Below are 24001 nucleotides of genomic sequence, written 5' to 3' on the forward strand. Positions count from 1 at the left end.
GGATAGCATTTGGGGTACTGGAATCAGTACCAAGGGTCATGAATACATGGAAGACCCTGGCATTGATTCTAGTACTACAGAGCTACCTTTCCAACGTCGCCAGAGAAGGTACCAAACCTAAAACAATCTGAATGCCTGTAAGTACGCCAGAAACTTGTAGGCATTTTCCATGGGTATCTGGCCTAGGCAAGTAACGTGTTAGTCTGAGGGTCACAGAGCTAAATTTGTCACGATTGTCACTGGCAGGAACTCCCCACCAGCCATACAGCTACCAGCCAACTCCCACGTATCCAAAAGAAGAAACTCCAAACCCCATATTATTAAACATAATTTTTATTTCATCCAGAGCAAGCTAAGTACAATTCTACAATGCAAAACATGTTGTAGAGGCAAAAGAGTTTGATCACATCCACTGTCCGTCTGTACCTCCCAGAGGCACCCACAGACCTGAGGCCTCCTAAGGCCCATCACTGTATCATTCAATCTATAAAGTTATATAGGAAAATCGACTATGTGTATTGTCATCCAAGCCAGAGAAAGAAACCATATATAAGATAGTCAAAAGCATTGCATATCAGTGGGCGGTGAGAAGGCAGGGACTCCAACCTGGGACACATTAAGGTGCAGCAAGCTATGGGACTTTCCCCAGAAGTGCCCCCTCCTGGCACTTCCTTCCCCCAGCCCTCCCGTGGCAGCTGTCTGTCACTGTGAGATGGAGTCACAGAAAGATGAATCCTGCAGCATGGCCAGTCTTCCCCTCTGTCTCTTACCCTCTCTCAGCTCAAACCAGGGAAGACGGTTCCTGAAATGGACACTCTCCCCAATCACAAATCGTCCTTCCTTACACAGCCCCCTCATTCCACAGCCACACCTCTCCACCTGGCACGCACGTGCCTGTGCACAGACCACGTGCACTCCACGCAACACCACCTCACCTCCTCACACCTCGCACACTCCTGGATCCACAAGAACTGGCCATGTATGGAAAGTCTCCACCCCCTCGGTCCCTCTCCCAGGCTTCTCCAGCATTACAGGTTCATCCTGGCTGCCTTCCACTCAGTTCCTACACAAGGAAAAAACTCAGCCTCAAATGTAGATGTCCTATTTTGAGGTCAAAGATAAGGAGCTATGAACTTTGCCCTTAGTCTCACTGGTGTCATTGTCAGGGAAGCTGCATGTGCCCTGAGCTTCCTGAGATGAGATTAACTCTAGAAATGGCCTTAGCACAGCAACTCTGGAAACTCCCTCGCCAGGTCAGAGACCACCACCAGAGACTGGCATGCTCGAAGCATCTGCTTGGGGAAAATGGCTTTGTCAATTATACAGCCTGTTGCAAACCCATGCCAACAGTTTTGCATGGGCATGAGGCTGGCATCGGGACAAGACATTCTTTGTTGTGAGAACCAAGTTTAGTATTCTTGATTCTCACCCACTAAATGCTAAAGACATTGTAACAACCAAAAATACCCCCTCTACAGTCCCAGCCACCTCCTTTGAAAACCACCAAAAGAGCCATAAACAAGAAGCTTTAAGCATGAATTGGAGTCAAGGTTTTCAACGCTGTAAAGACTCAGGAATCCCAAAGGGGCAGGTGCGTGTGTGCATGCGTGTGTGCGTGCATGCATGTGTGTTTTTGTAAGAATGAGATACAGAGATGAGGCGGAGATCAACTTGGAACAACGTCTCCAATTAGAAATCCTGCTTCCCAGATGCTTTTCCAAGCCAAAATTAAAAACAAAACTTGCCAGGCCTCACAACAGTCCGGTGAGGTAGGTAAGTATTATCACACCCTTTGGAGAGATGGTAAAAGCCGAGCCCAGAAAAGCTGCCCACCTCTAAGTTATCAGTAAACTGGGAAAGAGAGGAGGGTGGCAGCCTTCCTCTCTTGTACATGTCTTGGGGACCTCTCAATAGAGCAAGAGGAGCCCTGCACACTCTGTCTCTCCAACTGTTGACACTGAGAAGGGGAAAGAAAGCAGTTTCGCATGAAGGCAGCTAAAAGTTTTCTGAATGGCTGCAGAATGGCTGAATGGCTCTGTTTTTCTGCTCCCAAAGCCAGGGAGATCTGAACCCCAGCCCAGAATGGGTTTGGGGTTGAGGGACAGGAAGGGAGGAGGCGGAGCGGAGTAGGGATGTGCAAGCCCACCAGCCTATGCAAGGAACATGTCCACAGCCAGGGGAACACGCATGCTGCCGTTCCTCAGACTTCCCCAAATTCTATCCTCAGAGAAGACGGTGCTGCCGCTGGGCAGGGAGGACAAGTGTCTCCGAGTCTTAGTCCCTGGCCAAGGGGCCGTCATGGCCTCCGAGACGACCTAGTGCAGTTAGGTCAGGGAAGACAGGCTGGAAAGAAGGAAGGGAAGGCAGGGCCGGGACTCGGGGAGCTAAGGCACAGTCTAGCCCCACACTCAAGGGGTGTGCAAACCGGTTCTGCAGCAAGCAGAGGAAAAGTGTGAGTCCCTTGTCCCTGCTCCTCCCAAAACCCAGAACAAGACAAGGGGAGCCTGCTGAGCAGAAAGCTGCTAGAAAACCCGAGGGCTCTCTCATCCAAGGAAGAGGGTCCCTGAGGCAAAGGCAAACCCAGGGCTGGGGGCTGCACAACCCCGGGCACAGGGGCAAAGGCGTGGCAGAGGGGCCCCAGAAGAGCAAGCCATGGGAGGGCGCGGGAGGAGGGAGAGAAGAGGCTGCAGTCTCTCCAGCAAGGGGACAGCCCCTGGTGTTCCAAGGGAAGAGAACACAAGGGAGTCAGGCTCGGAAGTGCCCTCTATGGCAATGGTCCTGCAGTGCCAAGAAGCTGGAGGCCTGGGGTGGGCACCCAATGACTGAAAGGCCCAGGATATGGGCTTACCCACCTCTACAGCCCCATTCCCCAAGACAAAATCCTAGGAAAGGCATAGGTAGCACCCCAGGACTCCAGAGAGCTTTGAGGGGCGTCTCAGCAACCTGGAGGGCACAAGGGTTGGCGAGGTGGGCCCGGACCAAGGCATCCAGGCCTACCTGGGAAGGAGGGGTTAGAAACTCGGAGCGGGGAGTGCAGGAAAGGGAGATGCACAAGGCAGAGGCACCCCAGCGTGGCAGAGAGGGAAACGCCCCACTTGAAGGACTGTGGGAGACCAGGTATCCTGTAAGGCCCAGCTCCCCTCTCACTGTGCCTCCAGCAGCTTCTGCCCCCCGGTCTTCTCCAGAATCCTGCAGGACACTTTCCACCACCAAGAGTTTCTTTCTCCACATAAGGCTCTCCCTTTGCCCCTCTACAGGGTCCCGCTTGTTGGGCAGTCCCCACTGATCCCCCATGTCCCTCTTACAGAGAAAACAGAAAGAAAACCAAGGGTGGGTGCCCTCAGGGTGGGGAGCCCGAGAAAACCCCATTCTCTAGGTGTTGGGGAACCAGCCCCTCAATATCATCTCAAACCCTCCTTTTCTTTTCTGATGCCCACAGGCCCCATCCCTGGTCAGCCCCCATCCCTGTGAAGCCCTGGCTGGGGAGGGGGTTGGGGCGGGCCGGACAGGACCCCAGTTTCTCCCTGCACAGAAAGACTACAGTTTGAGCCAAGCAGCAGATGACTCAGGCACAGGGGTTCTACAGACAGGGCTCAAGCATCAGTGTCGTCGTCAGAAAGCGAGGCTCCCCGTGCCGCCTGGCCCCAAGCAGGGCTCACACTTTCGTGGGCGGCTTCTCTTCTGCCTTGGAGCCCGGCAAGCCATTCTCCGTGTTGTCGTTTCCTGAGGAACTCACGAGACACTCTTTCCTGGAGTGGGAGACGGAAAGACATGGGTAAGGAAAGCAAGGGACGAATTGGGGAGGGAAATGTCACCCCAAGTTCAGCCCTGACCCCACTTCCTGGCCTTCTAAGAGCAAAGGTAGCAAAAGATCAAGTCATCTAATACGTCTGTACCACAGGTTCCTCAACTGGACAACAGACATAGCCAAGGCACGGTCTCCACGAGGCGTCAGGGCATGCAGAAGGGGGCAGACACGGAGAAGAGATTCACTGAGGCTGAGCGGCACCCAGTTGTTCCAACATGGCAGAGGCCAAGGGGCACTGGACACAGTTCCCAGAAGCCAGGTCCAGGCTGTGCCACCCAGCAGGAAAGGGTGCAGGCCCTCAAGGAGTGAGGTGACAGAGCTCCTCCCCGCAGGGCCTGGCAGACCAGATCGGAGAGTGAAGGTCACGCAGGGAGAGCAGACGGCAAATCTGGCATCGAGGTGCCACATCCGGGCAGAGGGTGGTGGGCCAGGACAGAGACAGAGGCACGAGAGACACAGAGGAAGGCACCTCGCAAGAGCTGTTTCACCTTGACTGCCCCAGCTGACGGGACTCCAGTTTACTTTTTTCCTCCCCACAGCAGGGCCCAGGCTGGGTCTCCTGCTTTTTGCTTTAATTCAGGCTTTCCACGATGCTCAAGGGACACTCTCTGGCTTCCTGGGCCTGTCCCCTGCACCTCACCTCTCCCCACCCAGCGCTGTGCCCCATGGCAGGCCTGCTGACCACACCAGGGACCTGCAAGTCCTCACCAGCTTCCTGCAGCCAGACAGAAAGCCACATGCAGCCTGGGCTCCCAGCTCCCCAAGGGTCTGTCCCCAGCCCCCTTGCAGGGTTTTTTCCTCCTGTCTCCGCACCTCTACTATTACAAAAAGGCCTTGCTCCCCACAGACCCCCCCCCGCCCAGACCCTCAGCCTCGCCCTCAGCTTCCTCCACCAGCAACACCTCCTTTTCACTCTCCTCAGTGATGAAATTACATCCACTATGATGAAATTGTATCCACCCAGCAGACCCCAATACCACTTCTGATCCCTGTAGCAGCATTTTATCGTTACACTTTGCAGGCACTGATCCCTTGTGCCACATAGATGAGGACTTACATTGTGTCTCCTTTACTGGAGGGCAGAATCTTACACCTTTCCAGACTGCCCCACAGCACCTAGCGTAGTGCTTTGCCACTGAGTGAATGAATGAATGAACTCTACTAGATATGTCCAGCGAGTCAACAGGATATGGTGGCAGTGGTTTTAGGGTTGAAGCCAAATCAGTCAGAGTTCAAATCCTGAACTGTATCATTTACTAGCCTTCAAGCACACTGAGTCTCACTGTAAAATAAAAATGGAAATATTGTATAAAATATTTCCGGAAGCACACTAAGCGTTCAGTAAATGACAGGAAGAGTTACTGGTAGGTCTCGAGGTCACCCCGTCGCCTCATGGGTCGAGGTTTTGGAGAATTTTGCGCGCTAGTGGGCAGAGGATCCGCTCAGTGAGGAGTTTATGCTAAATATGGGGTCAGAAGGTGAAGGCTGGTGGAGAAGGTGGGCGGTGGGGGTGTGGCCCGGAAGGACCGATCCCCCACCTCCTCCCTTGATCTCTTTGTTCTTCCTACCACCATGTTATAAGCTCTTTGTCCTCTGCCATGTCACCAGCCTATGGACCGAAGCCTCCAGAAACTGTACCAAAATAAACTTTTTCCTCCTTTAAGTTGTGGGTCTCAAGTGCTATATCTCAGCAAAGGGAAAGTAACTATGACAGTTCCTATCTGTAAGAGTCTGGCCTCTCAGTGTCCTAGCAAGGAAACATTGAGCAGGCCATTTTTTTCTTTTTCCATCTCCTTTGATTTGCATTTTTGTTTTGTGGTGCTGGGAACGGGACCCAGGGTGCATGTCAGACAACTCCTCTGCTAATGAACCTGACACCCCCAGTCCAGCACGCCCCATGGCCCCAAAGGCCATGTAAAACTGTATGTTGAAAGATATAGCCTCGGGCTTAGCTCACCATGGACAGTAGGACTGGTTATTAAAAGCAAAGCCTGGTCATCACCTGGCACAGTGCCTTGCGTACAGAACCTCAAAAACAGCTACCAAATGAATGAAGGAATGAACTGTAGATATGCTCAGTAAGTCAATAGGACGTGGTAACAATGGTTTTAGTGCTGAAGCCAAGTAAGTCAGAGCTTGAAGCCTAGCTCTATCACTTCTAGCTGTGTGGCAAGCTCTGTCCCTCTCAGCACTGCCAAAATGGTCATAGCCCCTGGCCACAGGGCAGGCAGACTTGCCCTCTGGAGTTCTTAGTCTCTGCCAAGGACCTGAGGCCCTCCTGCTCCCTGCCCTGGTCCCCTCCTTTGTCTTCAGCGTCCTTCCCTTCTCATGGGGGGGTCCTGCCCTTTCCATCTGACTCTGCAGAGCAGGAGCAGAGCAGACCTCTTGGCATCCCTGAGTCACCATGGCCCTGGCACTCCAAGGTCAGCCTCCTCACCTCTGGTCTTTTCCTGGCTTTGCAAGATTCACCACCTGCTGCTTTGAAGCCTGCCTGACACAGTTCTAGAAACTCTGGAGCTGGGCTTGAACTCTTCGTCCCCACCTCTCTCTCTTCTCCTTCCAATAAGGACATTTACCTTTACTGGTGCTGGGTTTGGAAGAGATCTTTGAGTCTACCAGGCAAGGCTTTCACCACTGAACTTATCCCAGGGTTCATGGGAGGCCAGGTCAGCCTGTGTTTCCCTTTATCTCCCTACTTGAGTTTTCAGAATTTCAGAGTAAGAGACTTCCATCTCCCTAGAAGGGTTCCCTTTTAGAGTTTCTGTACACAAATGCACATTTTCTCTGATTTAAGAAAAAAAAAAAAAAACAGCTTCCAGAGTACTTTGATAGGCCGCTGGGGCTGGTGGACAAATGGAAAGAGAGGCCAGCGGGGTGGGGTGGAAGTGACCTGTATTCAGGCTCCTAACCAAATCAGGGCACTCGGTGGCTGCACACTGGGAGGAGAGGAGAGGAGAGGGACTGAGAGACGGGGACACAGTTACAGGACAGCTCAGACAGCAGGAGGGTGAGGAGACAGGGTGGACAGAGCACAGAGGGGAAGCTGCAGGCCGATGGCAGGATGAGGGCACTGAAAGCCAGGAGGTTATTCCTGCTTTTCTTATCTTAAGAGAGACACAAGCTAGGATCAGCACCCAGGAGAGTGCCGGGCCCACGAGAGAACACAGGTGCTGCAGGGGGCAGGCTGAGCGGGTTCTCCCTCCTCATCCACAAGAACCTGACCCTCACTGCCCCTCGCAGGGCAACACAGGGGTGCGAGGGGGAGGTCAACTCACTTCTTCTCACGCGTCTTCTTGAGGACGAAGGCAATGAACTTCTTGAGCAGCAGGATGAAGACCAGGAGTCCGATGACCCCGCCCACCACGCCCAGGATGATCAGGGTCACCGTATTGTCCACTTTTTCCACTGCACAGCCAAAGAAGGGAGGAGAGAGTGGGGAAAGAAAAGAAGAGCAGAAGTCACCTGGAGCCAGCACCAGGGCGACACAAGGGCTGGCAGGCAGGGCACCCACCAACTAAGGCACGGGAAGTTCCCTCACCCGCACGGCACACAGGCTCCCCGCTCACCCTGAAATGCACGAGTTAATCAGAATTGGAGTTCATAGTTGGAGTTCACCTGTGACCAGGTTCGGGTCACAACTTGACCCTCAAATTGCCACATGAAACCTGCATTACCTTTCCCTATGTGAAAGGCATCTTCACAAAAGGAGCTCTGGTCTCACGTCCTGCAAACGTTCCGGGGAAGCCTTCCCCGGCCACCCTAAAAACTCCTTTCTTCCTTTGCTGCTTGATTTTTTTTCCACAACACTATCCAAGTTCCCTCACACACTATAATCTGACAACAGGCCTGGTTTTTGGTTTTTTGAGACAGGGGCTCATTAGGTAGCCCTGGCTTGCCTCAACTTCAAAACTCCTCCTTCCTCAGTCTCCCACGGGCTGGTATCACAGGTGTTTGCTCTTGAATGGTGTCGCTCACTGACTAGCAAGGCAGGAGAGCACTCTCCCCTGGCAGAAATAAGCCTGCCACCTTGCACCCTTGCACCCACAACAGTATCCACTGCTTGCAGGAGCTCAGTAAGTATTTGTTGATTAAATATGGAAAGAAGAAATTGAAGGGGCTTCATGGGGAGCAAAGGAATTAAGGTGAGTGAAAGCAGCTAACTCAGTCACCAGTACCCCAAAACACCCCGTATTCTCCCCTTCTCCTCCTTCTAAATGGCTGAGCACAAAAGACAAAGACCAGAACCAGCAGACAGCAAGAGGTGACACCCTACTCAGAGCTCACTTAGATGACATCAGGCTCAGAAAAACCTGCCTTCAAAAACACAACCAAAACTGAATTCCCAGGATCCTGCTCTCCAGGCACTCTGTGCCACCCACACGGAAGGCAGCAGGATCCAGACCCCTGAGCAGCGCCCCCTTCCTTCTCCTTGGTTCCGGTCTATCCCCTGCTTCTCTGGGGGTCATGTGACCTCCTGGATCTTTATCACAGGCACCCTAATTGGCCCACCTGTGTCAGACTGCAAACCCCCCCCCCCAAGTAGGAGACAAGCTCCCAGAAGGGAAGGACCGTCCTTTGCATTTGCCCCTGACACAGGTATATTTCAGGCAACTGTGCGGGTCTTCTGTGCTAACCAGAACTGCACATTCCTCAAACAAGAACACTGCATCACCACAGCATTTGTTTGTAACATTCAGACATAAACACAAACAGCAGCAATGACCAGTACATAAACAGAGGGCTTGGCTGGCTACTACCTGCTCCTAGCTCATTCCTCTAACTCTTAAAATGACCCTACATGAATGCAACCACGGTCCCATTTTACTGTCCTGCAAAACAAGGCTCAGAGAGGCTAAGCATATTTCACAGGCTACTCAGTAGCAGAAGAGTTCAAACTGAATTTTCTAACGCCCAGGTGAAATTATAATAACTCTGGAAAGTGCAAAGCAAAAGAAAAAGCCAGTGAGGTGGCTCCCCCAGCTCTGTCCCATCCCACTGCCCTGCTCCTGGTCCCCATGCATACATTTATCCACAACTTGAAGGATGATGGTGGCCTGGTGCTCGAGGTCCTTCTCCTTGGGGTTCCTCACATGACAGGTATATTTGCCTGAGTCACTGAACTCCAGGTCCCTCAGCAGAATGGATATGTTGTTCTTCTTCTCCTTAGTGGTGCCCACCAGAGTGATTCGGTCATCGTCTTTTAACTTCAACTTGGGATCAGACTTTTCATTCTTCACGGTCCCGTCTATAAGCTGGGAGGTAGGAGGAAAGGACGAGAGGGATCATGGCTACGCATCATTCCACCCCCCATGGGTGCCTGTCCTGTCTGGGTCCAGGAAGAGTCTGCAGGGCGGGGGGCCAATGTCAACAGCTGCACCTGTCAAATCTGAATTCTGCTGAGTTCCTGTCATTAAGGACCCCTGAAAGGCAGAATGCATCTTACTGTTCTATCCATAAAAGCCTTTTACACAATAACCTGCAGATACCACAAGGGTTCCCCTCTACACTTCCCACCCAGCATTTCCGACTCCATGTCCCCTTCCTGACTAAATTCTAGCCCTCCTAGACCCGGGTCAGTGCCACAGCTCCATCCAGTGGCATCCTTTTCTTTCTTTCTTTCTTTTTTTTTTTTTTTTAATCGGTACCAGGGATCAAACTCAGGACTGCCTGCTTGCAAGGCAGGCACTTATGCCGCTGAGCTAAATCCCCAGCCCCTTTATCCAGTGGCATCCTAAGAGCACTGTGCTTAAGTCCACTCCAAGGAGAGCTTGGGCTCTTATGGCTTCTCCGTGTTACCCAAGGGCAGACCCCTGTTGGGGTGCAGAGATCTCAGTACACAATTGCTGGCTGATTCACCCCAACCCTTCCCTACCCCAGGGCAGTGCTTGTAGCCACTCGGCTCCTCCCCCACTTCCTGTCTCCTCCCCTCCAGGTCCAATCCCCCTATCCTTCCCCCATTCAGAGCCGGCTCACTCTGTCTCCAACCCGCCCAGTGATCTCTTTCTTGTTTATTCCACTAAACTATTAATTTTCACATAATGCAAATTCCTGGTTGGTGGGTGGGTTGGTTGGTTGGATGGTTGGTTGGTGGAGACAGGGTCTGGCTCTCCAATCCAGTCTGGCCTCAGACTCATAGCGACGCTTCTCCCTCAGGCCCTCGAGTGCTAAGATTACAACGTTCCAGGGATTTCCTTAGGCCAGACAGAGGACTCCAGCCCGGTACTCCAACAGCCGCAAGTCCTGCAACACTGCCTAAGCAGCACTCCACCTCAGTCTGTCTGGAAGGAATACTTGGAAAGAGCTATCAAAAGCAGGGTTCTGGGGCCCATCATAAAGGGGCTGAGACTGAAGGGCCAGCACCTGGGGTGGGACGCATGCACGGGAAAGGGACAGAGAGAAGCCGTCTAGGCTGCCCCGACCGTCTTGCCACGACTTACAATTCTGGAAGTGTCACTGCTATTGTAGGACCACCAGAAGCGAAGGTCCTCGAAGCCAAAGCAGCTGGAGAAGGTGCAGGGCAGCAGGATCTCGGTGCCATTGACAGCGTAGATGGTGGTGGCCTTCCCCACAGACACCTCCAGCGACAAGGACACGGGAAGTAGCAGGAGACCTGTAGAAGGGGCACGGCCTTTCCTTAAAAAAGCTCCACGGAAATCTCCGGGCTGAGGAGTCTCTTGGCAGGCAGGGAGGCCTCTGTGAGCCTCGGTGTCCACTGCTGCAGGACAGTTCTTTTTATTCCACTTGCTATTCCCTGGGCCACCCCTATAACTCTCCTCCTCGCCCCAGGGATTGAATTCTGGACCCTTCATTTGCCCTTGTGACGCTCCGGATGACCACCAGGGGTCACTCCAACCGAAGAAAAGGAGGCTCCGCTCGCCTTGCGGAGACTCCAAGCCCCGCCCCGCCCCCTCCCTTGGAACGGGTCCCCGAGCGCACCCAGGAGCAGCGGGGAGGGCGCTCTTCCGCGTGCGTGGGAATTTCCCCTAAAGTGGGCAGCCTCTTCCTCCGGTCTGCCGCATTCGGGGCTGGGGGATGGGAGCGAGCGGCGTCCCCGGGGAGACGGAGGAAACTCGGCCGCCGCGCTCCGCGCACAGTCCCGGAGAAGGCAGAGGCACGCCGGGCAGCTGGACTCGCAACGAGCTGTGCACAACCGCTGCCCGCTCCTGATCCAGAGCAGCCCGGCCTCGGCCACACTCCGCCCGCTCAGCCCGGGAACCGCAGCGACGCCCCTGCGGCTCCCGCGCCGCTCCGCAGAGCACGCGTGGCGAGGCGCCCCCTGGCGCCCCCTTTGTCCTCCTCCCCCTGTCCCTCTCCCTTCCCCCTCCTCCTCCCCCTCCTCCTCCTCCTCCGTCCTCTGCACCACCCGGTCTCCCGGTCTACCCTGGTTTGCGCACTCTTCAAGGAAACTCGCCTCGCCTTGCCTCAAGGTCATTGGGGGGAGGAGGGACCCTAAAGGGCGTTTAGCTCTCGTTCCCCCCCCCCCAGGGGAAAAGAGCATCTTCTGCCATCCTCTCCGCGTCTAACTTAACTCCCTCGTGCTGCATCACACATCAGTCTCCTCTTGTGTTACCCACAGGAGATGAAGACACTTGGTGCTTCTGAGCAAAGCTTTCTGAAAGACAGGGAAGGAGCTCCACGGAGCACTGGCAGCCCGGCCCCTAGGCAGAGGTCTCCTGCCTTTTTGGAGTCTTCTTTGATTTTGGAGGTGAAATGCAGTGCTCCTTGCAGACCCTAACCCTAACCACCACCACCGCAGCTCAGAAATCAACCCCATGGTCCTGGAACTCGCTAATGATCCTTGTCACTGTCCATAATAGCCCCATAGCTGGTATTTATTGAGCAGTTTACTATAGGCCTGGCACGCATCATCCTCACATCCGTTTTAAATCCCTAATAGAGGTGAAGTTAGGTAACCGTCCTAAAGTCTGTGAGAGAGATATTTCCAGAATCCAATGGTACCAAAACAAGAAAATACCTCCTCATATCCCAAAATAGCTAGCTTTGTCCCTAGGGCTCCTGAAAAGGTAATCACTGAGTCCCCATTTAACTGTGTGCGGTGGCATGTGCCATTCCTGTGGTCTCAGCCGCTCAGAAAGCTAAGATGGGAGGATCACTTGAGTCCAAGGCTCTGAGACCAGCTTGGACAACAGAGCAAGACCTCAGTGTCAAAAAACAAAAAGTGTCACTATTGATCCTGGTTCTTTGGTCAGCTCCTGCATGCTTGGAATTGCTGCCGGGGTGAGTGGCTTTCAAACATGAAAGGCCATAAGATGGCCTGGAAGACAGGTGCAGGTAGCCAGGCCCAGCAGCTGCAGCCACTGATTCAGGAAGTCCACCTTGATGCCCCATAGGTGGCATCTCAGGAAAAGCTGTGGGCAGGGACCACATCTGGAGAACCACTGTACTAAAGGACTCAAACATGTTCATTCCAACTGTCAATAGGATGCCACAAGGTAGGTACAATTTTTTTTCTTTTTATAGATGATAAAATTGTAGCTCAGAGAGGTGAAGTGACTTGCCGAGGGGTCAGTGGGAAACGGTGTTTACCACATAAAGGACAGGCACTTTCATGTCTCATTTAGCCCTCATCATAATCCAATTAAGTAGTTATTGTTTATTTCCAATATACAAGTGAAGAAATGGCCTCAAAGAGATTAGCTTACTACAGCATACCTGAGAAATGTGTCCACAGCATTGGGAAGATGTGGCTTTTCACCTCTCCAGAATGGTTCGGGGCGGGGGGGTTAGTGCTCCTCGGAACTCCCCCCTTTCCTTTAGCTTGCCTGCCTTGGTTCTCACCTCTCCCAGGGGCCTGGCCGGAGGAGCCAGCCACAGGATTCCAGTCTCCTTGCAGGGGGCGTGGGGGGACGGCCCTAGAGGATGCCTTCCTGGTGAAAGACCCCAGTTCCAATCCTGACTCCTCCCAGAGCCCCCACAGACCACTGATCGACTGATCCATGGATTGGGGTTCAGGAGAAGGGAAGGGAAGCACTCAGGAAAAGAGGCTCCCTCAGGGATCTGGGGAGCACAGCAGCTGCCATTCCAATGTTCATTTCACCCTGGCCCTGGAGAGAACCAAGATCCTGGAGAAGAAAGATTTCAGGGGCCAAGTTTTCCTTCCCAACCCCAGTCAACTGCAGCCACATAAGTCATTCAAGAGAATAAAAGAATCACACCAAAGAGGAAAGACTTTAAATGGGGGGGGGGGGGGGACAGAGAATGGTATTTTTTAACGGTCGGCTCACGACACTGCATTTCTGCCTGATGTAGATGACTTAACTCTAATACACTCAGGACTTTCTAGCAAAACATTGTCATTTCCTCCACAGCCTGGAGGAGATAAAAGAAACCGTCAGAAATTATTTCCTCAGTGTCCAGGGCCCTGCCCAGGTTAAGGCATCAGAAAATATAGACAAGCCTGGTTTCTACAGCACACAACCCACCCCGCTGGGTGTTGGGCAGTCCAGGAAGGCCCAGTGCCTGCCTTCCACACCCCATCTCACCTGTGAGGCTGTGCCGCAAGAGTAGCTGATCCCCCTCCACGCACCCCTGAAGGCAGCTCGGCAGGATGGCCAGATCCAGAGAGGACTGGTCAGCTGCACAGGCAGGACCCACTCTACTCTGCTCCCGACCTTGAGCAAGTCAAAGACACTGCATCCCGCACACGTGGCCTAAACCAGCACAGGGGTGGCTGTAAACTTCCTACTCCTGAGCCCCTTGGGAAGCCAGAACAGAGACTGTAAAACACAACACAGGTGTCTGAGTGAGCACCTGCCACAGCAGAGAATGGAGTTCGAAAAGGGGGACAGGGCCGTGCCCATCACAGACTTGACTATAACCAGGGCGTCCCTCGCTTCCTTTAATGACCAGCACCAGTCAATATGTCTCCCGGCCACTCACACATTGATCTATACTTTGGCCCTGTACCACATCTTGGATTATTTCCACAGGGCTATTTCCCTGAAGTAAGGGACTTTGCTTGGTCCTAAACTCAGCTCTTTAGACAGCCAAGGCGCGCGCGCGCGTGTGTGTGTGTGTGTGTGTGTGTGTGTGTGTGTGTGTTTGGTGTAAGGCCAGCCAGCCTGTTTTGGCACTGTGAACGTGATGAAAAGACCTTGCCCACCACCACCACTACCCTCTCATGGGCTTCCGGAGCTGGATCGCAGGAGCCACAGCCTTGCCTTTCTGCACCACTTGGCCACTCAGCAGCCATGTCCGTGTCATCTTCTGAGGTCTCAGCCCCCTGACACTCTCATCTGGATTCTGGGGCTCATCTACACGTAGACTGAGGATTCTCATGTTTTGTCGAAGTATTCACCGGGCCTAGCGGTATACATCCTGTACCCTCTGCCCTCTGGGAGGCTGAGGCTGGAGGAACAAAAGTTGGACCTCAGCCTGGGCAATTTAGTGAGACCCTGTCTAAAAATAAAAATAAATAGGAATAAATTTAAAAAGCTAAGGCTGCAGCTTAGTGAAAAGGCCTCTAGTACCACCCAAAATCAGCACTTGCAAATGTTATTAAATATTCACACTAGCAGGGCTCTTAACAGCAACCATTTAGTCCGAGGCCAGCACCAGGCAGGCACCAACACCCCACCACCTTTTCCCACATCAGGGGATCCGCTGCACCCACCCTGAGGCGTGAGGAAGAAAGAGGGCAGGATGGCACCCACTCTAAGTTTAGCTCTGACAGCACTGGCTGCATGGCGGCCTGGTGAGCAGAAATTCGGCTGAGACACTTTGGCCTGGGGGAATTCGAATGCTCAGAGTTAGCGCTGGGAAGCAGAAAGTGGGCCGAGGCCAGCAGGAGGGGCCCCTTCCTGGGGTGAGGCCCTGGGAGCTATGGCAGGCTCAAGGCTGGGCTGGGCAAGGCCCCTGAGCCCAGAGACAAAGGAAAGATTTCAGCTCTCTCTCCCTAGGCAACCTGCCTGCTTCCTGCGCACCCCCAGGAGCTTTGCAGGGATGAAGCATGCCCCTGAGACAGTGCTCAGTGACACCGGCTTTGCAAACAAGTTCAGTGTTCCTGTCCCTCCTCTTACTGGCCACTGAGCCCAGGATCTGTGTTAGGTTGGCCCATCCATGGCTTATATGAGTATCCCCCATCCCAAAGCTAGCCACAGTGGGGGATAGGGAGGGGGACAGGTCATGAGACTAGTTACCTGTCATGCTGATCCCACCGGGAGCTGGCCAGGCCAGCTAGAAAAGCCACGGGACTCCTCAGCCTTCTCTTGGTCCCTGCAGGCCTCACTTCCAGATTTAGAACGAGAACCACCCTTTCCAGACCCAAACCCAAGACTCCACTGTACCCTCCACTTTTCCAGGAACTCCTGGCTTACGCTTGCCATGTTTTTTTTCTGAGTGGGACTGAGCATACTCTCCTTAATTGTGTTCTCATTAAACAAGCTCTTAATAAATACATACCAAGGGAAAGAGAGTTGTGCAACACAGCATCCTCACAAGTGGTAATTAAACACAGATCACAGCAATTAAGCAAATCAGGGAACAACGAAGGGGTGGGCACAACAGATACATTACATGCTTAGGAGGAGTCTGGAGCCCCACAAACCCCAGCTGCACCGGTATGGCCTTGGGAATTGCTTCTCGGTCTATGAAAATGGCATCGTGTCAGGTTATCAAAAATCACTGGAGTGTGCCAGGCTGAGTTTGATATGGCAGCAGAGGAAGAAGACTCCTGGGAATTCCTGCTCCCCAGCTGTGAAAATGGCAGCACTGGGCCTCTCCACAAAGACGGTTTCCTTCCCTCTCATGCCCCAGAGCCTCATCCTCCAGCCCTAAACATATTTCCCATTGACTTTCCCTCACCAGACTTCTGGAAACTGGGAGGCAGCTTGGGAGACAAAACCTAAGAGGCCTGGATTCCATCCCACTGGTCCATCAGTTAACCTTGTAGCCACGGACAAGCCACTGTCTCTGTCTGGACCACGGCTTCCTTGTTCTTAGGAGAGCTCTGTGGTTCTCATGGTTCTAAAGCCCTTGCCCACTCCAATGCTCCCAGGAACAGCTCTAGTCCTCTCTGCATCTCTGCTACTGGACCAAGCTCAGAGCGGGGCCTCTGTGAGGGCTCTCTGGGCAAAGCTCTAAGGGAAGCCGTGATTGTTGTCCTTCTGTCCTTGCCTGGGGGGCAAGGGCTGGGAATCAGGCCCAGTTCTGGGGACCACTGGCCTCCTACCTACTAATCACTGTGCTCTGTTCTAGGCTCCCAGAGGGAAATTTAGGTAGTAATCCAAACCTGCCTCAGTGGGACTGCCCCTACCCATCTACTCAGTAGGGCATCCCTGCAGGAAGTGGGGGCATGCGCCTGGACAAACATACCAAGTGTGCCCCACTCCCACACACACACACATGTAGTTCCCAAGCTTCCACAGAAGCCTAGTTCTATGAATATTCCACCAGCCCACAGCCTGGCACCCCAACAGCCAAGCCGGCACAGCAGGCAAGGCAGCCCACGGCATACAGTAGAGTAGTTTACCAACTGGATGAGTTTCAGTGCCCACGGAACCCTTACCTGGCTGGTCACAGCAGTGACCAGGGTGTATCTGAGAGGCGATAATGGGGAATTCACATGGATGGCACTGTGTCCATCCCGTGAAAAACAGCCTCATCTCTAAGAGGCCAACTTCATTAGGGTCACTGGGAAACTTGCAGGGCATCTATGCCCAAGGGACAGGAGAAACACAGTGTCTTCTATCTCGCGGCAGGGCTAAAAAGTGGCTCAGAAGTAAAGAAATGCTCCAGGCCCCTCCACCGGCAGGTACCTGCAGGACAGATCTGCGTATAGTCCACAGGTACAGACGCAGCAGTGGTTTCCCACAAAGGCCTCTGTGCACACCTTTCCATGTGCCCAGCGGGGGAAGCTGCCAAAGCCAAATCTAACAAACATAAACAGGAAGAGGCACAGGTGCCAGGGATGGAGTCGGCTTACCAAAGTCTGGCTATGATTTATGAGGTTACATTCTGGACCAATAAATATCCTTCCCTAATCTCCGAGTTTACCACTCAGAGCTATCATGTGCATATTAATAGATATTAATAATACTCTCTTTCCTCCTGTCCCTTGGACACATCTGCTTCGTCTTCATAGTCACCAAAATGAAGAGCAGGGGCTCTTTATTCCCGTAGGTTTTCCCTATGGATCTCTACAGGAAGACAGACAAGGTCCTTCCTAAAAGTTGGCTTTACAATGGTCCTCCACGTCTGTCCAATGTTTGGAGCGGAGCTGCAGGGACGGGGCAGCAGCCCTGAAGAAGGTTAAGAAGGCGAGCAGGAAAAGGGCCCAAGAGGACGATGAGCCCCTGTCCTCCCACCGGTTTATGTCTGATGCCTTTGCAAACAACTCTGGGCAGGGGTGGAATCCACCATCCTAACAGTCACGTGCAAGCCCCCGGTATCCCCTAAACCCGAGGCACAGCCCTCCTCCCCCAGCATGCCTGAGCCTCGCAACTAGCAACTGGGGAGACCTCCACTGCAGCTTCAAACGTCTGAAGCTCGAGGCGCCAGAGACTGCAAAAAAAGGAGAAAAAAAAACTCATCTCAAGACTGGCTGACGGTGTGAGGGGGCACGCATGGTCCCCGGGCAACACAGCCTTAGAGGAGCCCGGCGTCCGAAAGGAAGACAGTGGGCACCGTGCCCTCTCCGTGCAGTACTCCAACACCCACCCGGTCCGCGGCACCCCTCTTCGCAAGTGCCCCCCCTCTGGGGGAAGAAGGGGGAGGAAGAGGCGAGAGAAAGCACCAAGCTGGGGCCGTCTTACCCAAAAGCCCAGTGCCCAGCCATCTCGCCAGGGCTTTGCCTCGGTCCCTAGTCCTGGACATCGTCCTGTTCTCTGCAGAGCGCGGGGATGGGGTACTGGGCACCGCCGCTCTCCCCGCCAGAGGCCGGGAATCGGGCCCGCAGCTGCCGGGAGCTCTGCACCGCCGTTCGGGGCTCCGGAAAGTTAGCGCGGAGAGCGGGCGGAGGGCGAGGGGAGGGAGCGGGGCTGGAGGGGGGAGGGGGCGGAGCCGCGAGCCGGGAGCCGGGAGGAGGGGCGGGGCCGCGCCGGGAGGAGGGGCGGGGCCGCGCCGGGAGGAGGGGCGGGGCCTCCAGCCGGGCTGCGCCTCTGCCCTGGAAGCGCTGCAGCCGCCAGAGGGGCGACTGCCACCGCCTGGTCCCTGGGCTCCCTGCGCCGCGCGCCCCGCCTCGCGGTCCCGGAGCCCGGGGTTCGGCATGGGCACCTCGCTGCCTCTCCAGTCGGGCTGGGCTGCAGCGGTTCCGCACCGCGGGGCTGGCCCTCGGCCTCCTGCAGCAGCCCAGGCTCCGCCCAGCGGCCAATTAGGAGCGCAGTTAGCGCGGAGTAGAGGTGGGGCTTTTTTGGACGTGGGAAGACTTGTTTTGCTTGGGAAACACTGGCCGTCGCTACTCCGTCCTCAGGGACGAGTCCACAGCGGCTCCACCGCGGCCGGTGGGCGTGTGCCCGCCACCCGCGGGCGGGGCGCCTGCAGCCGGGGACCCGCGCCCCGCCTTTGGCCGCGCGGCTCATCAGCCCTGCAGGTTGCTTTGGGCACGGAGAATGGAGCTTCCCAAGACGTATTGCCGCTGCCCGTAGCCCACCAAGCTCCAGGACTGCTTCACCTACTCTCTTCTTGGTGTAAGAGCTGATTAAGTGCTAACCCATCTGCGTTTGGCGGTATGTGGCCTGCGCCCCATTTCACACACCCCCAAAGTTCTCCCCTCCTTCCTCCTCCCCACCTAAGCCATCCCCCACAGTCACGTACTCCACCCCCCCCCCCGCACAGAAACTTAGAACCCACTGGCAGAAATTCTTCTTTTAAAACATTATGAAGGAACCCAGAGTCATAACCAAGTCAGAGGGCTGAGGTGACACTTGGAACCAAGGAGTCTTTTCCCAGACAGCCCTGAGTTAGAAGGACCACCTCAGAGAACACCTTAAAAGGGGGTTTCAGTTAAAACCATGGGTGTCCTCCTCAGCACCCTTGCCCAGCATCCAGGCCTCCCTCCAGTACAGGTCCTCTTTGGTGTCCGGAGAACTGCCCCAGCTTAGAAATCGCCCCTGCTTCCTGGTCCAGCCCACTGGAGGCAGGCCACACACTGGCCACCCACCTTCTCAGCGTGGGTCCCTGGGGTTGAGCCCTCCAGGACCCTGGAGATGAAGGCTTTACCACCTTCTCCTGTATCCATGTTAGAGCTGTAGGGTGGCTCTGGTGACCCCGTTATTTGTAGTAAATGTAGAACCCTGGGCAGGTCACACAACCTTCTTGAGAAGTCTTTGCTTTTCACCCGCTAGGTGGTGGACAATTCAATATCCACCTTCTAGGACTGTCAAAAGCAATATAAGCGATGTATTAGTCAGTGCTCACCAAGGTAACAAACTAATGCAAGATATAACAAACATATAAAATTTATAAGATTGACTTTTAGCAGTCAGATGTGGAAGCACGAAAATAGTCTGTCTGCACATTGGAGACCCGAAATGTCCCATGTGAGTCTGTGCCAGGAAGCCAAAGGGTCTGTGCCAGAAGGCGAAGATGATGTCCAAGGTAAGGGTGAAGACAGGAGCTGCTCCAAAGAAGCAGAAAGAATCTTTCCTTCTTCAGATCTCCTTTATAGCATTCAGCAACAAGCAGCCATGGAGGGGGTCTTCTGTCTTCCGGAAATCTCACTCACACTCAGAACCATGCTGATCCTGTCTAGTTGGGTGTTTCTTACTCAAACTGACACAATCACTTAATTATCGTGAGGGATGATCAAAAAAATAGTATATGTTTAAATAAAAGTGTGTTACAGTAAAAGATGCATTGCCATTAATCACCTCAAGCAGTCCTCTCCACTTCAATACGTATCCCATTGCTTTTGCAACTTTCTGAAGCAGCTCTGCAAGTGCTTTTTCATGAGTGTCATTACTAAGTCTGATAAAATACTGTGAATATTGCTGCCAAGTCTCACCCAATGGAAAGGCAGCTACGAAAAAAAAAATTACAATATATCTTCATCCACTTTAGCAACTGAGTCTGGCATCATGAGACTTCTCTTTCTTCCTTAAGGTCAAAATGACTGAGAAAGGCAAGTGTTTTGAATTTGTTTGGGGCATTGAGACAGCCACTACAGCCAACTAAAGATGCTTACAAGATGCTTTCAGAACTGCTTCAGAAAGTGGCACAGAACAACTGGATAAGTGCATTTGAAGCAACAGGGATTTTTTTGTTTGTTTTGGGTTTTTTTGTATCAGGAATCAACTCAGGATCCCACATTTACCAGGCAGGTGCTGTGCCACTGAGCTATAATTTCAGCCCAAACGGGGATGTATTTCAAGAGCATCAATGGCAATGTCTCTTTTACTATACTTTAAAAATTTAAACATTCAACATAGGGGGTTTTTTTTTATCATATTGTGTGTATTACCCTCAGCTTTGACCTTTGGAGTTTAGAGGTTCTCTTGCTCACCCTCCTCTGGCCATGCTCCTCCTCCTTGGACAATAAATCCAAAGGACCAGGTAGGGTGTGCAACTCCTCCCCCTGTAGACTGTACCCGAGACCTGGGACCCTGGAATTCCCTGTTCTGTTCCCAAAACCCTGCGCCAGCCTTTTTCCAGATCCACCCTGTGAACGCTGACCACATCAGGCATGCACCAAGGCCCAGCTGCATGCAGGTGATGGGGAAAGGACAGAACTTGCCGTGCAGATGGAGCATTCCCAGATTGCATGAGAGCCCTGTTGCTGCAGGACCAAAGAGAACAGACCAAGGAGTAGTCTAAAAAGTCCTAATTTAGATCTTGTCTTCCAGGTCATCACAAAGGAAAATATGAACGAAAGGTGAGGATGGAAGGTCTCCTAAACAATCATCCCAGTTTATAACATATTTAGACTACTGGCCATTTTCATGTATACTGCTTCCCCCGACTTCACAAACATCAGAGACAGAGCTGGCTGTGAAGGCTGGATGAGATGCTGTTGCAAGGAGAAGTGCTTAGCAAAGTGAAGGCACAGGATGAGCACAGTATATTTGAGCACAAAGAAGTCTGTGGCCTCCCAAGTCCTGACCCTGTGTCCAGCGCTGCAGGCTCGCCCTCTCCTTCCCCCAGGAGGTCCCTGCACTACACTATCCGGGCTGGCTTCCTGAGCGCCTGCTTTATTTTTACAACAGGGTCATGTTTCTCAGAGGAGTAGGCTGACAGCGGTGAGCAAGGAGGTGAGCCAAAGGTAAGGAAAGTGACCCCTACCAGAAAGGGGAGAAGCAGGGAACAGAGCTCGGGATATCTTTAGAGCTGGGTACAGGAAAGGGGGGGCGTTTCCTCTGGTGCCCTCTCCCCTCCGGTCTCACTGCTCCAAGGCTCCTCAGAGCTGGAAGTGTCCCTAGGAACGTCCTTAGTGTCCACATGTCTCAGAAGAAGAGATGGGCCCAGAGGGGTAGAATCAGTATGTGGCCCAAGGTCACCTAGAAAGTCACCAGTAAAGGCCGAGGTGGAATCTTTCCCATATTTGGCTTTCCCATCCCACACATTCGGTTTTCCTCTAAAGAGCACCAGGAGGACTCTGCCACCACTAGACAGAAAAAGCGCTTGGGAAATGCATTAGTGGCTAGAGGATTTTTACATTTATGGAGCACTTTTCTCAAAAATTCTCGGAAACCTGGCCCATTGATCTAGCTGAGAGGCTCCTCCAGAGGACACCAGGAAAGAGGGTGACAAAAATCAGAGTCCCTTCTCTCTCACCTTAGGGAAACCCTCGTGGATTCAGTCCCTTCTGCCCAGCTCAGGAGCCCTAGCCAGTGGGGGATATGAAAGGGTCCCCCTAGCTTGGCTCTTTTTCCCTATGTCTGCTGAAAATCCCTCCAGGAAGGGTGGTTGTGCGATCTGGGGACGAGTCTGCCTGCTGTGGCCTGGCAGGTCAGATTCCTAAGGATACAGTCATGCACTCAGATCTGGGTGCCCTGACTCAGAAACACCCCAAAAGCAAGCTTTCAGGATGCAGAAATAGACTGAGCCCATGCCGAGGAGCACCAGAAAACTGTCGGTTCTCAGGCAGGCAGAGACAGGATTGGATTTCAGAGGGAAGAGAAGGCTTTCATGGAGATCCAATGCTTTCATGGGGTTCTTTGAAGCAGTTACCACAACTACTCCTAAGCTGGCAACCCTCTCAGCAGGTCGCCTCCCGCCTTGGGCTGCTCCAAGGGGCTGGACTGGATTGAGGAAGGAAAGCAGGTCTCTTTGCAGGCGGGGCTGCCGGGGCTGCCGAGGGAAGGACCGGTGGAAGGGGGAGGTTTGCTGGCAGTCACGGGCCGAACCCGGCAGCCTCACAGAGCGCAGGGCAGGGTCACCTTCTTCAGGTGACCAGGGCGAGGGGATGGGCGACAGCTTCCCGGGCAGTGCCCAGCGCGCACCCAAGACCCGGTGCAGCGAGGAAGGGAAACGGAGATGCCAGATGGACAGGTCTCTGAGCTATTTTGAGAAGAGTTCTTCCTAAGTAGCAGGAGCCTGGCAGGGAGCCTCTGCCCCCTTTGACTCCCCTGCCACCCTTGCCTGCCGCCTCACTCCCCGCCTCCTCCCCCAGAAACCCTCGCGCTGCGATGGGGGCATTGCAGGTAACCAGGCAGCTCGGAGCAGAGCGCTGACTTGGTTCCTGGAGCCAGAATATGTAGGCTTTGCAGGGAGCGCACCCCATACCCTCATCTCTCAGCTCCTCTCTGGCCCCAGATCAACACCAAGAGCCGCCTCTGCGCCTCACCTACCCTGCTACCCTGGGCTTGCAGGACGGAGCTGCAGGCACATTCTCCGCGCTGAATGCCCACAAATCATTCTGCCACTTGGGTCAGGGCTGCACAGATATTACCTGGACCAATGTTTGGGGGCCTCAAGCTAGCGCACCGAGGTCTGTCCTCTGGCCCTCCTGGTCCCCTCCTCCATCTCAGAGTGTCCTCTGGCCCGAGCCAAAGTCTCCACATCCACTGAAGTTTGGCAGGTGCGGAGGGGGTTAACAGAACAGCATGCACCAAACCACCCCGCAGCCACGTGGCTCAGCGGGCGGCCAGGAACTCTGCTGCAGGGCTCCTTCAGCCTGCGCTGGCTCCCAGCGTCCCTCTGGCACTGCCCAGTTAGAGTACAGATAAACTCTCTCTGAATCCACCTCCCGGGAATGTCTTCATTTCTTCCCACTCATGTCCACTCCCTAAGGGCTCTGGTCACAGACAGGTAGGCAGCCACCTTCTGCATCCTTCCCTTCTGCTTTTCCTGCTTCCTGCCAGGTTCTATCCAAACAACCTCTCAGGCCAGGGGGGATGGGGAGTCCCAGACAGATGAGCTCATTGGAAGAAAGAGAGCTGAGGGAGGAGGGAGCTAAACATCCGACCAGAGAGATGCTCCCTGGACAGTCCCAAGCTGGAGAGGGGCGTGTGCCCACTTCCAGGAGCAGGCATGTGATTTGCTTGTGCATCTCAGAGACAGGGTGAGTCCTGGGCATCTCTTTATTTTGGGACACGTTGGGGTGGGGTTTGAAGCCCCTTGGGGTAGAGTCTCAGCCACCTTACCTGGCACCCCAAAGCTTTATTCACCTCTCTGCTTCGTGGGTCCTTGTCCCTCTACTCCTTATCAGTAGAGAAGTGGGGCTCAGGAGGTGGAGGCTGGAGGCACTGGGGAGGTTTCCATTCATTGTAGCTACTGCCCATGGGACCAGCACATCCACCGATGGCCAGAAGCACGGAGTGGTGTGAGCGGCAGGCAGGACTCCCTAACCGTTCGGGTCCCAGTTGTCCCCTGTGAATATTTTAGTGCAGGAGGAGTGAGCTTTTAAAAGTTAGGAAGGGGAGATTGTGGGTTAGGAGAGGAGAGGAAGGGAAAGGCCTGGGAGCAGGGAAGAAACTTCTGGGAAGAAGTCAGAGTGTGGCTCAGGCCCAGGGGAAGAGGTGGGGACAAAAGAGAACCAGCCAGAGGTGAAGAAGATTCCCGGGCTTTCTGTAAGAAAAGAAAGAAACCACAAGCCAAGTGGAAAGAGCGGCTGCAGAGACCCAGCTATCTGCACGGAGTCTAGTCAAAGGACAGGTCAGGAAGGGGTGGGAAGCTTGGCCCCTGCTCCCAGACACGGTCTTGTTGGATGAAGGTGGCTTAAGCTGCCTTTGCTCCCCGCCGCCCCTCAGTCTCTGGATGCCGAGCCAGGCCACAGTCCCTGCTCCTGGTAGGGTGTGA

At 53.9% G+C, this 24001-nt stretch overlaps 1 protein-coding gene across 3 annotated transcripts; it reads right to left on the reverse strand.

Moving 5' to 3' along the window:
* Positions 1–315: 315 nt before the first annotated feature.
* On the reverse strand, positions 316–22779 carry Scn4b (sodium voltage-gated channel beta subunit 4). Of its 3 annotated transcripts, none has more exons than XM_063255858.1 (5): positions 22653–22779; positions 10246–10418; positions 8832–9060; positions 7084–7213; positions 316–3749 (listed from the first exon to the last, which is right to left on the reverse strand). In XM_063255858.1, exons 1-5 carry the CDS (start codon positions 22762–22764, stop codon positions 3656–3658), a joined length of 738 nt encoding a protein of 245 aa, XP_063111928.1. In that variant the 5' UTR covers positions 22765–22779; the 3' UTR covers positions 316–3655. The 3 variants fall into 3 exon arrangements, with proteins under 3 accessions (XP_063111928.1, XP_063111926.1, XP_063111927.1); XM_063255856.1 differs by lacking the exon at positions 22653–22779 and adding an exon at positions 17581–17807; XM_063255857.1 differs by lacking the exon at positions 22653–22779 and adding an exon at positions 16335–16494.
* Positions 22780–24001: the final 1222 nt, after the last annotated feature.

This window comes from Cavia porcellus, unplaced genomic scaffold (assembly GCF_034190915.1).
Source record: "Cavia porcellus strain 051 isolate PalLab524CR breed Dunkin Hartley unplaced genomic scaffold, mCavPor4.1 scaffold_9, whole genome shotgun sequence".
NCBI lineage: Eukaryota > Metazoa > Chordata > Mammalia > Rodentia > Caviidae > Cavia > Cavia porcellus.

Coding starts and splice junctions, on each gene's coding strand:
- Scn4b (XM_063255857.1), bottom strand. CDS start 16,479: ATGCCCTGCAAGTTTCCCAGTGACCCTAATGAAGTTGGCCTCTTAGAG. Junction 9,061..10,245: donor GCAGTGACACTTCCAGAATT/GTAAGTCGTGGC, acceptor CCTACCTCCCAG/CTTATAGACGGGACCGTGAA. Junction 3,750..7,083: donor AAGAAGACGCGTGAGAAGAA/GTGAGTTGACCT, acceptor CTCCCACTCCAG/GAAAGAGTGTCTCGTGAGTT.